The sequence below is a fragment of the Procambarus clarkii genome, chromosome 37 (genome assembly GCF_040958095.1).
Source record: "Procambarus clarkii isolate CNS0578487 chromosome 37, FALCON_Pclarkii_2.0, whole genome shotgun sequence".
Lineage (NCBI taxonomy): Eukaryota > Metazoa > Arthropoda > Malacostraca > Decapoda > Cambaridae > Procambarus > Procambarus clarkii.
The window spans coordinates 10,076,848-10,089,868 of NC_091186.1; the positions used below are offsets into that span (position 1 = coordinate 10,076,848).

The 13,021-nt window shown below is 47.3% G+C and overlaps 1 protein-coding gene across 2 annotated transcripts in view; it reads right to left on the bottom strand.

Annotated features, from left to right (window-relative positions):
* LOC123765779 (zinc finger protein 436) overlaps nt 1-13,021 on the bottom strand; it is a 72,427-nt gene that overhangs the window by 6,747 nt on the left and 52,659 nt on the right. For both annotated transcript variants that reach the window (XM_069337103.1, XM_069337104.1), the window contains exons 9-10: nt 9,099-9,329; nt 1,251-1,387 (exon numbers count right to left, since the gene is read on the bottom strand). In XM_069337103.1, coding sequence (XP_069193204.1) covers nt 1,251-1,387; nt 9,099-9,329 — 368 coding nt within the window. The remainder of the gene's footprint in view (nt 1-1,250; nt 1,388-9,098; nt 9,330-13,021) is intronic.

The following is a 13,021-nucleotide window of genomic DNA, read 5'->3' on the forward strand; positions in this document are numbered from 1 at the left end:
CATCGCCGAAGTCACCTGATCACCATACAAGTGGTGATAGACCCGCTTCAGAAAGATCAGACATGAAGAGCGGAGGAGAGGACCGAACCAGTCAGGTACCTGACCAGGCCGATCTGCTGAAAGAGGCGGAGTCGCGGAAAACATCACGGGTTCAGACACCAAGCAAACAGTGCCTGAAACCAAGGCTGGGCTGGCCACCAAGGAGCCAACAGGACTACTCTTCCCTGGTTAGTTTCAAACTGAGCCAGGACTCGAAGTAGCAGCTGGACCAGGGGGAAGAGGTACAGGTAACCCCACCTTGATCAGTCCTGTCGAAAGGCATCCACCGCGACAGCTTCACAGTCGGGGAAGGGTGCATATATCCCAGCGTCTTCCATATATGGGAAGACGCCGGGATGCCGCCAACATGAAGAGGTCCACATCCAGGAGTCCGTACACCCGGCAGAGCCAATTGAAGGAGTCGGCGTCGACCGTCCATTCCATGGAATACTCCCAAAAACAATAGGGTTTCCATGGGCCATTACTCCCTGTGCCTCTCTGAGGGGGGGGGCTAGGTTCTGGCTCTTGGTGTCCGGTAGGCAGAACTCCAATCGACTGAAGCCCCAGACTATTATAGCTAATATCAGTACAATAGCTCCAGGGAGCCAACAAAGTTCCTCACAGAAAAGCTAACCAAACCCATAGAATAATCAAGCGTACCTTTGACCGTAAGAAAAGGAAGGTGGTGATTCAATTGTATAAATCTCTGGTGTGGCCTCATTTGGATTACTGTATCCGAGCATGGAGACCCCATCTTCAGAAGGACACAGCTGCTCTAGAGAAAGTGCATCACCGAGCAATGGATAGATAGATAGATAGATAGGCGAGTAGATGGATGAACGGATAGATAGATGAGTATATGGATGGATGAATAGATAAATGGATGGATGGATGGATAGATGAGTATATGGATGGATGAATAGATAAATGGATGGATGGATGGATAGGTAGATAAATGCATAAATAGATGGATGGATAGATGGACAGATCGATGTATAGATGAACTAATGGATGGATAGATAGCGGATAGATAGAAAAATGAATGGATAAATGGATGACAGATGGATAGATAAATGAATATACAGATAGGTAGAGGGATGTTTAGATAGATAGACAAATGGATTGAACAGATAGATGGTCAGATGGGAGACATATAATCCTGGACAATGCTGGGTAACCCACCTTCCCTAATAAATATATTAATGTTTCACCTTGAGTGCTTTGTAGCAATGTGATAGGTAAGAGCCGGACGTGACTTGAACACCTCGCTGCACGTCTCGCATTGCTGTATCTTCTTTTTCCGCCCTCGCTTTTTCTTGCCGGGAGTCAGAGGAAGTTTGAGAGCGGCCTGTCCAAAAACACATGACTTGAGAATCTAAAAAGCCTGAATTATGTTGCAATGGTGACAAATGATTAGCATACAATTTTGCAACTTGTAGTGCCATACTATAGTTGTTATGTGAGATATATGTTTCCTGATGCTTTCAAAGCTTTTGACAAAGTTGAACATACAGTACTAAACTTTTTAGAAAATTACTTTGCAGAAAAGTATGTTCTGTTATCATTAAATATCTACATATTTCTTATTTGGTATGCAAATTAGCTGTGAAATGAAGCAATGTTCTCTTGGAATATTTCTCATAAAAAAACCAGCGTTGAATGTAATGAAACGCCATTTTCTGGGTGAGTCCCGGAGGCTCGCCGGAGCTATCCAGACTGAATGGATATGTATAACTTTCTGGCATCAAAGTGCTTGGAGTTCTTGCCTACCGGGGACCACGAACCAGAACCTGGCCCCCTCAGAGAGGCACAAGGAGCAATGGCCTATAGAAACCCCCCCCTGTGGTTGGGAGCATTCTATGTCTGCCATCAACCGGGATAGGAACCCAGAAAGGTAGGTGCCCCAAAACAAACCCCCTACTGTATTCTGGTGAAAATATTGCTACTGAAAGCCAAACAAGTGGACAGAACTCCCCCCAAAAAATTATCAAACTAGCATGATATCATCACGTCGCCGTGCCACTGTCTGCGCAACCCACCCTTCCCAGGAGGGGGAAGGGGGAGCCCCAGACCATCCGCGCTGGTGATTCAACCAGCAGTTCTTAGGCTGGATGTCAAAATACGTGAAAAACACCGCCGACTGGAGGGAGGGAGGGAGGGATGCCGGGGAGCCTCTGGGAGTCACCCAGAAAATGGCATTTCATTACATTCAAAGCTGGGTTTTCTGGGGGGGGAGCCCCGTTGGCTCCCCGGAGCTACCTCACCACAGATAAGGAAAATAGGGAAGGATCTGGGAGGCAGACGCCACGTGCCCTAACTTAAAAACAAGACCACAGATGAAACGAAAAGACCCTGCAGACCTGAACCCCAGAACAGGAATGAGGGAAGGAAGGGAACCCAGTCAAACCAAAACACATCCACGACCGTAGAGGTCAAGACGCGCAGAGAACAGCGAAAAACAACAAAGGAAGCACCCCTGGACTGACCAACCAAGCAGCAACCCAAGGACCAAAACGACAAGAAAGAAAAGAGACCTCCCAAGCCAACGACCAGGACGGCACTGGAAACGCAAGAGCAGGCCGAAGGTGAAACAACGCTCAAGACAGCAAGCGGAACGGAGCAGAAGGAACAGTAACACTGAACGCAAGCTGGAGCGGCTCCGCCAGCACCACCCAAGGCGAGATGACAGTACACGGTCCCAGACGACGGTCCCGGAACAACCCCGAAGGAAGGACAAGCCAACCCTATCAGAGATCGAAGGACCCTTCACAGTGATAGGAAAACCGGAAGGACCGCCGCCGAGAGGAAGCAAGCAGGTGGGAGACCAACAATGAAGCCACCAGTGCCCCCTCAAGCAACGTGAAACGAGAGACAAAAACCTGAGATGCAAAGACTCGAGGGGAAGATCCAAAGGACCAGAACCGAATAAAGCAGCAGGTCGTGCCAAGGCAGGCAAAACCCAAAAGGAACGACCGCCAGGGAAACCAGGAACCCAACCCCAGCGAGCTGAAAAGGAACTAACCCGGGTGAGCAGACATGCCCTGCCTGGGAGGAAACACCCCCCCCCCCAGGACCCCTAAAGGACCAATAAGGCCAAACACCAAGGAACCAGGGCCCAGGAAGAGGCCGACGAGGAAAACGAGCACCACGAATGAAAGCGTGAGACGCAAAAAACAGCTACCCCGTAACGCAACGGAGCAGTGCAACCAGCTGCAGCAGGGAAGAATGATGCATGCGTCCCCGAGGTATACATGAGGAGAACTATGCAGGACGTGAACTGCAGGAAAACAAAAACACACGTTCCAGAAAAGGAACAGAGAAAAGCCGGAGCCAGGACCAGAATCCCAGCTACCCGTCCCAAGAAAAGCAACCAGTAGGGCAGGAGCAGTGGACTTCCAGTCCACAATCCTCCACTGACAGTGCAACACAGAAGCCTGCTGTGAGATACAAAGAAAAAGTGAAGGAACTCAGTACCAAAACTGAACACCAGGGTAGTCCAAAAGCAGGGAACTGAACATGGACAGAGACCCACCCCAGAACCCAGCATCAGTATAGCCAAGAAGCACCGACCTAGATACACAGTCATGTGTAGCATAGGAGGAAAAATGGAAATAGGCAAGGAAAACCCCCAAATATGGACCAAGCAGCAGCCGGGAACCCAAAGTGCACGACCAACCACACAGTGTGTAGTGGAGGTCGCACATACACAGAGGGACACTATGGATATCAGGGTGCAGCCAGGCACTGAAAATAGGCAAGGAAGGGGGTATCCAGAGATTAGAGACCAAGCAAGGAAGGAGGACACAAAAGCACGGACCGAGGGAACAAAGGAGTATCCAAATACAGGGAAAAGACCCAGGTGCCGAAAAACTAAACAAAATGCACCGAAAGGCGGGGCAGTGCCCCACATGACAACGAAGAACAGGCTACACAGACAAAGGAAATTCACTGAAGACACACGCAAGGTGTCCAAGCAAAACACACAACACCTAACAACCCTGTTAGGAGCCATCGACGCAATCCTGCCAAGCAGGGAAGTGACAGAGTAAACAAAGATGGAGTAGTGAACACGGGTGGTACAAGCACAAGGGAATACAGGAGGAAGCCGAGTACTCAAATGAGCCGCAGACATTAAAAAACCAGCGTTGAATGCAATGAAACGCCATTTTCTGGGTGAGACCCGGAGGCTCCCCGGAGCTTACTAGGCTGATATGCTAATGTCAGACTTTGGCATCAGTCATGTATATGGAGTTCCATGAGCCTACCGGGGACCACAAGCCAGAACCTGGCCCCCTCAGAGAGGCATGGGGAGCAATGGCCTATAGAAACCCCCATGTGGTTGGAAGCATTCTATGTCTGCCATCGATCAGGTCAGGCACCCAGAAAGGTAAGCATCCCCCAAAAAATCCCTATTCTGGTGAAAATATTGCTACCAAAAGCCGAACAAGTGGATAGAACTTCCCTAAAAGAAAAGGAGTAAACGAGCATGAAGTTACATGTTGCCGTTCCACTGTCTGCGCAGCTCCCCCCTCCCCTGGGAGGGGGGAAGGAGGAGCCCCAGACCCCCTACGCCAGCTATCCACCCATCAGTTCTGAGGCTGGATGTCAAAATACGCAAAAAAACGCCAACCGGAGGGAGGGAGGGATGCTGGGGAGCCTCCGGGTCTCACCCAGAAAATGGTGTTTCATTACATTCCACGCTGGTTTTCTGGGGGGGGCCCCTTCAGCTCCCCAGAGCTAACTACCCGCAGAGGAAAAAACACAGGGACTTACTCGGGAGGCAGCCGCTGCTCACTCCTCAACTCGAAGTTGCGACAACTGGCTGTAGCCTCTGACCCAAAGTGACACAGGGCCAACTAGGCCCAGGAACGTTCACTAGGTAACGAGCAGCCAGGATCCTGTTTGACCGCCAAAAGTCCCGTGCCCGAATGTCAGCCCAGGACATGTTGCCAAAGACGGCAGCAAGAGCAGCAAACTTATGAACGTCATGGGCATGGGGATAGACCGCAGGCTGGCTAGCCTTAATAATTCTGCAGACGACCTGGGAGACCAGCACCCATGAACAGGGAAGAAGGGAAACTGGATCAATCCAAAGCACGTCCCTGGACACAGAAGCTGTGGTGCACAAATAAAGGCGAAGAGCTGCAACCGGACACAAAACATGATGCACCCCTGGCCTAACCAACCAAGCATCAACAACCCAGGGACCCCTCTGGAAAGCCGCAGTCCCATTCTTCACCAGAAAAGAAGGAGACGGCTGCAAACAAACAAAACCATCACGAAGACAGAAGGATCAGAAACCCTTGCGCCAGAGGAGAGAATGAAGCTCCCCAACCCAACCCCCAGAGGCCAACGCCAACAGAAAAAGAGCCTTGGAGAAACAATCCTGAACCGAAGGCGCCACAACAAACTGAGAAGAAAGATATGAGAGCACTCTGTCCAAAAACCAGGACGGCTCAGGCAGCGCATGAGCAGGCCAGAGGTGAAACAAAGTGCGAGACACCTTGGTAAACGGTGCAGAAGTAACATCAATACCGAAAGCAAGCTGAAGCGGCTCCACCAGCGCCGCACGATACGAGGTGACAGTGTTTGGCATAAGGTAATGGTCCTGGAACAATCAAGAGAGAAAGGACAACACCACCCTAACAGAAAGCGAAGTACAACGACGAAGACGTAAGAAGACACGGAAGTACCGCCAGGAAACTTCATACTGCCGCCGAGAAGAAGCCCGCAGGTGGGACACTAACAAGGAAGCCACCTGATCACCGTAGAGATGATGATAAACACGAGTCAAAAAACTATACGCGAAGACTCGAGGAGAAGATCGAACCAGCCATGTGACGTTTCGGCCCAATCTGCTGGAAGAGGAGAAGCCACGGGAAAACCTCTGGGTTTGGACACCAAGCAAGCAGACCCTAAAACCATGGCTGGGCCGACCACCACGGGGCCAAAAGGACAACGCTCCTCTGATGAGTCTCTAAGCAAGTCAGGACCTGGAGCATCAGCTGAACCAGGGGAAAGAGGTACAGGAACCACCATCTCGACTAGTCCTGCCAAAAGGCATCGACCCCGATGGCCTCACAGTTGGGATAGGGTGCTACATACAGAGGAAGGCGCAGCAACCACGCCGACACGAAGAGGTCCACCTTGGGGCGTCTGAACTTTTGGCAAAGCCAATGGAAGGAGTTAGTGTCGACCGTTCATTCCTTGGAGAGGGGAATGAAACAGGACAGGCTGTCGGCCAAGACGTTGGACACTCGCCGCACGTGAACTGCCAGGAGAGCCAAACCCCAAGAACTCAGCAGACGAGAGTCACCCGAAGTGACCAGCGCCAAAGAGCCAAGGACCGCATCGACCCCCCTTCCCCCCGGCTCAGACAATGAACCACTGGGGAGCAGTTCGAATGGAGCCGGATCGTCGACACGCGGGCGACCTGAATCCTCCGAAGAACAAACCACACCGCCACGAACTCCCATACCGTGGTGTGGGCTCTACGGAAGGACGAACCCCACCGACCCTGGCCGGCCTGGTGAGCACTAGTCACAAAGCCCCAGCCGAGAGACGAAGCATCCGTGAACACATCAGGCAAGGGCTCAGGTAGGCGCCCAAGCACTGAACCCCGAAAAACCCAAAGAGGAAGCCGGCGACGCAGCAGCCGACGCAAGGCCTCCGGGGTCCGAACCTAGCGATCACGAGAGAGGCGGAAGGGACGTCCCCAAAGGAACAAGAACAGCCAACGAAACCTAACCCGACCCGGCGGGTAGACCAACATTGCAAAGTTCAGGCTCCCACGCAGACCCTCGAGCAACCACCGGGTGACCCGGGAGCCCCCCAGATACAGGCACAAGCGGGACCGCAGCTGCAGGAGAGACTCTGGAGGGAGAGACAAGGAAGCGGTCCGAGAGTCCCACATAAGACCCAGCCATGTCCGAACCTGGGAGGGAACCAGATGGGACTTCATCCAGTTCACCAAGAACCCGAACCCGGTGAGCAGGGAAAGCATCAAATCCCTGGCTAGCAGACAACTGGACCAGATGGGAGCCCAAACCAGCCAGTCGTCAAGGTAGGCCAACACCCGAATACCTAAGAGACACAGACGGGTCACCACAACCCGCGTGAGGCGCGTGAAAATGCGAAGTGCCAGGTTCAACCCAAACGGTAGACAATGAAAGTGGAATGCATGACTCCCCACAACAAAACTGAGCCAGTCCCTGAACCCCGGATGAATTGGGTCATGCCAATAAGTGTCCCGGAGGTCCAGGGACACCATCCAAGTGCCCGGCTCCAATAGGAGCCAAACCTGGGACAGCGTGGTCATCCGAGAGGAGGTGCAATGAACCCAGGGGTTCAGACGGAACAAGTCCAGAATGAATTGCAGGTCCGCACATTCCCGTTTCAGTATTGGGAACAGACGGAAAACCCATCTGAGGGGACGTTGTCGTTTCGACCATGCCCAAACAAACCCACTCCAAGATGACTCGACAGAGCCCAGGGGAAAGAGGCCTGCCCCGCCAGCCCCGAACCCCCAAAGGGAGGAGGGGCCACCCAATGCCACTGCAGTCCGACAGAAACACCCAAAAATCGTGGGACCAAGCGCAAGCGAACAGCTCAAGCCTCCCCACCACCATCACCCCCCCGTCAATGGGGCGAACCGCGAAAGGGCCGGTGCCCCTTACGAGACCCAGAACCTCGCACAGAGCGACCACTGCACCGACCAGACGAAGGTGGGACCAAAGGCAGGGCTGAACCCGAACCCAGCACCAGTGGCCTACCACGATGAGAGGAACCCCGAGCCCTGGCATGACCCTTTCGGGACCCCGGAGAACCAACAACTCAGACATAGGGCGACAAGTAGCCGAAGCAGCCTGAAAATATTGAGCCACAGCAGAATCCTCAAAAAGCGGAGGACAAAAAGGCGAAGACATCCTAAGAGCCAGGGCCCAGGCCCTGGCTCTTAGGATGAATAACTTGAATAAAGATGAATAATTTGGATGAATAATTTGAATAACTTGAATAAAGATATTCCTTAAAATACATATATTTTGGTAAAAATTTTACACATCACCAAGCCATAATGAAGGATTGATGTATTGTACATATTTTCACTATCAAGCTAAGGTATTAAGCCCGTGGATCCACTTATCCACTGAAGCCTTAAGGGCCAAGATGGTGCTACAGTTTAAAATATGGTTTGAACATTTCATGAAGGATCATGCAGGTTATCCTCCACAAGCCACCAGCTCCCTGTCCCTACGGTGGTCACTATTATACAGTCCTGGCCACGTGGTCGTGGTATAAATATATACAGGTATTTACAGCACCTGAATTTACCCGAGGGGTTACCATCTCTAGATGTTGTGGCAGGGGGAACAGGAAGCTGTGAGGAGTCACCATCTCAAGTGGCCTCGACAAGGACAGAAAATCCTGAGGGCCACCATCCTGTCACTTGTGCTCAGATATAACTGGGACCTTCTTAATTGTTAAACAAATCAACATCCCTTTTCAAAACCAGTATTTACCCAGATTTTTCCAAAATCAAAATTTATCCAATTGATATCCATTGTTTGAGGTGATGTAACTAACAACTTACTAATATCCCCGTTACACCCATTCAGTCACTTGTACACTTCAATCATGTCACCTTTAACTCTTCTCCTTTCCAGAGGATGCAATTTTAGCTTTCTCAGTCTCCCTTTACATAGATTTCCAACTCTTAAGACCAACTTTTTCACCCTTCGCTGGATGTGCTAAAGTGAATTGACATCCATTCTATAGCACGACAACCAAAGGCAAACTGTATAATCCACTAAACTAGAAGGCCATTCCCATATTTATCTGTTGACCATTATCTCAAGTAATTGACAGGAAGCCCATGACTATGGCTTATGACGGATATTATGGAAGTATTAACTGCATGCTTATTTACATATAAAGATCAAAAAGGTTGAGGGACTTTAACAGCATAAGTTCTTAAAACTGAGGAGCTAAAATTAATTATTTCAATATGAACAAAAACCACTACTGTATACAGTATCAATTTACATACATGGCTTACTCACCTCTAAAGCTGCCTTCTCATGTTTGACTTCTTCAGGAATTTCATGAGCATGGAACTTTGATAAATGCCGTTCATAAGCCCACCAGGTAGAAAGGAGCTTACCACAGTGAGGGCAGTCCATGTCTCTGTGGGCTGCGGACTTGTGTGTGTGAAGAGTCTGAGGCGAGGGTGCATAAAATGCACAGTATGGACAAGGAAAGCCGGTTCTTCTTGCACTGCTTCGTTTTGATGTCTGGAAACAAAAATAATGTTAGGAAATACAGTAATAATTAATTACTGTTATCTGGGTAAGGAAGCCTGTACTTTTGTTTATGGAAGTCCCACCCACCCCCCCTAGGTCAACTGCTCACCTTTTCCCAGGATGCAACCAACAGTAGTTAGCTAACTTCTAGCAACCTAGTTATTGTAAGGTTAACAGAGGCACTAGGTAAAAGGAAATATGCACAACCATTTCTGTTCCACCTGGGGATCGAATCTGGGATCCTTCGTTGTGAGTTGAGTACAAAAAACACTGTACTACAAGAGCAATAACTTTATACTGTACCGCAGCACAAGGAGTTGTGGATTGCAGGCAGTAGATGAGATCATTAGGCAATGAATATTCAGTTGTTGTGTTGAGTGGCAATTGAAGGAATTTAGACACCTTAGAGCTTACACTTTTTAGGCCAGTGATTCCCAACTGGAGGGTCATGAAATGTTTGCTGGTGTGTTGCAGAACCTAAATTCTGAGTACTAGTACTAAATATCTGAATCACCAAGAATTAGCAAGTGGTGAGCATCTTCATTAAGCAAATTTTTTCAATTATGAAAATGTAGCAGGGAGTCACAGAATTTTTAACCCATAGACTGCACATATTACCGCGCATATTGGGAGCCTGGTAGCTAAACTAAAACAAAGGCTACAGTTAAGGATTGGTACCCAGTAAATCCTCCATGGCCAGGATCTCTTCAGTGTGTACAAGTCTTCTGGGCCAGGATTCACCATGCATTTACACAACCCTTAAAAAGCTTTGTTTCCATTTATTAAACAGTTTATGAGCTCTAAAACACTATGAGGTTGTGTATATAATAATAATAATTTGGGTTTTAAGTTGCAAGCTCATAAACCATTAAATTAGAGTAAACAAAGATACTATAATTTATGGAATGAATATGTATAGGTTTCTTAAGTAGTTGTGTAAATGCCTGTTCAATACTGGCCATGGTGTGTACACGTCTGTTGCATACGAGTCTTTGTTGTGTACAGGTCTTCTGATGTGTACAGGTCTTCTGATGTGTACAGGTCTTCTGATGTGTACAGGTCTTCTGATGTGTACAGGTCTTCTGATGTGTACAGGTCTTCTGATGTGTACAGGTCTTCTCATATGTACAGGTCTTCTCATGTGTACAGGTCTAATGGTGAGTACAGGCTTCTGGTGTGTAATTACCTAAATGTAATTACCTAAATGTAATTACCTAAGTGTAATTACCTAAGTGTAGTTACAGGATGAGAGCTACGCTCGTGGTGTCCCGTCTTCCCAACACTCTTTGTCATATAACGCTTTGAAACTACTGACGGTCTTGGCCTCCAGTACATGTCTAATGGTGTGTACAGGTCTTCTAATGTATACAGGTCTTCTAATGTGTACAGGTCTTCTAATGTATACAGGTCTTCTAATGTGTACAGGTATTCTGATGTGTACAGGTATTCTGGTGTGTACAGGTCTTCTGATGTGTACAGGTCATATGGTGTGTACATGTCTTCTGGTGTGTACAGGTCTTCCTGTGTGTACTGTACAGGTTTTCTATTTTGTACAGGTTACCAGTGTAGTAGTAGTTACTTTATTTGGGCATGAACCTACTCTTCGACTTAAGGAGTGAACCCTTTTTTGGACTCTTGTACCTTCCGGCCTACTCGTTGCAGTGGCCTTGTGGCGCTAGTTTCTTTGCTTTGTGGTAGTTTCATGTGTAGCCTTGCGGCTATTTTCCTCATGCTGTGCCTTGTGGCAATTGTGGGAAATTCAAGTATACCTCGGATATATGCAGCATTTGACCATTCCCCAGGACGCCACCCACAACAGTCGACTAACACTCAGGTTCCTAATCACTGCTAGGTGAACAGAGGCAATGTGTAAGGAGACTTGCCCATACTTCTCACCCTGCCTGGAATACACAGGTCTTCTGGTGTGTACAGATCTTCCAGTGTGTATAGGTCTTCAGCGTAATAACTTAAGTGTAGTTACAGGATGAGAGCTACGCTCATGGTGTCCTGTCTTCCCAGTACTCTTTTCATACAACGCTTTGAAACTAGCAATGGTTTTGGTCTCCACCACCTTGTACTTGTACCAAATATCTACCACTCTGTTTGCAAAAGTAAGCTTCCAAATATTTTTGGCACCTTTGCTTCCTTAGCTTTAATTTAAGACCTCTTTTTTCTTCAGAGTGCAGATTTCAAGAAAGCCTTTGTCAACTTCCATCACTATTTTGTATGTAGTGACCAAATTGCCTCTTTTTCTGCTGTCTTCAACCTTTGGCATATTCAATGCCTCTGGCCTCTCCTTGTAGCTCGCTTTTCAGTTCAGGAAGGCATTTTGTAACGTGCCTTTACACATCTTCCACTTTTTTAAAAGTGCTTGAGATATGGGCACCATACAATCGCTGCATATTCTAATTTTTATTTTTATTTTTTATTGTCTTTTTTGATTGTTAATTTTTTCATTGTCTAATTTTAATTTAGAATTTTAGTCTTACAAAATACTTGTGAACAGTTTCTTCAATATTTCACCATCAACGTATTTAAAAGCGATTCTGAAATTCGGAGAGTGTAGCAGATGCTCCTTGAACAATGTCCTCTAGTGACAGTCTACTATCCAGAAGCACCCCTAGATCTCTTTGTCAGAGTTCTTTAATGCCTTTCCAAATAGTTTGTAAGTTGTATGTAGAGTATTTTCTCTTATTTTGCATTCCATACCATACCATGGCATTTATTTAGAATAAATTCAATTTGCCAAGTGTTGCTCCAAATAGTGTACATATTTTGTCCAGATCATCTTGAAGGGCATGACAATTGTAAAAGTCTATCTTCCCTAGTAGCTTAGCATCATCAGCAAACATGTTCATATAGTTCTGTATTCCCTCTGGTAGATCATTTATGTAGATGATAAACATTACTGGCACAATAAATGAACCCTCTGGTACTCAGCTAGTAACACTCACATTTTTCATCCATGTCAGTAATCTCCCTGTCACCCCTCTAGCATGTTCCAGTTTCCTCTTGTGTGAGACTCTGTCAAAAAAATTTTTTTTTTAAGTCCAGACAGATACAGTGAATCTATCTTCTTCCTGTACAATCTCCGTGGGCCTTTGTAAAAAATAAGTAGATTTGTTACACAGGATCTTCCTGTTCAAAAACAATATTGTTTGTCTGTTATTATGTCATTACTCTCCAGGAGTTCTCCCCTTTTGGTTTTAACTATTCTTTCTAGTGTATAAACTCCAACCACTTGTTAATGATATGTGTCTATAAATTAGAGTCTTCTCTGCTACCATTTTTGTAGATTGGAACTACAGTATATGTTTATCTTTTTCCATATATCAGCTAAGTTTCCTGTGCACAAAGATGTTTGGAATGTCAATTGTAGTGGAATACTCAGCTCAGTTGCACATTCTCTCAGCACCCAAGGTGAAGCTCCATCTGGCCTATCTGCTTTATATCTTCCTAGCCCCTTGAGTAACTTTTCCACTTTGTCTCGAGACACCTCTGTCATATATTGAAACTAATGTACTGAAGGTTTTAGCCTCCGCCACTTTCTTACTTAACTTGTTCCAACCGTCTACTACTCTTTTTGCAAAAGAAAACTTTCAACTATGGTGTTCTCTGGAATTGGCATTGTGTCTGGTTCTCTGAAAAACCTCATTTTGCACAAACACACTTGACACTTTACA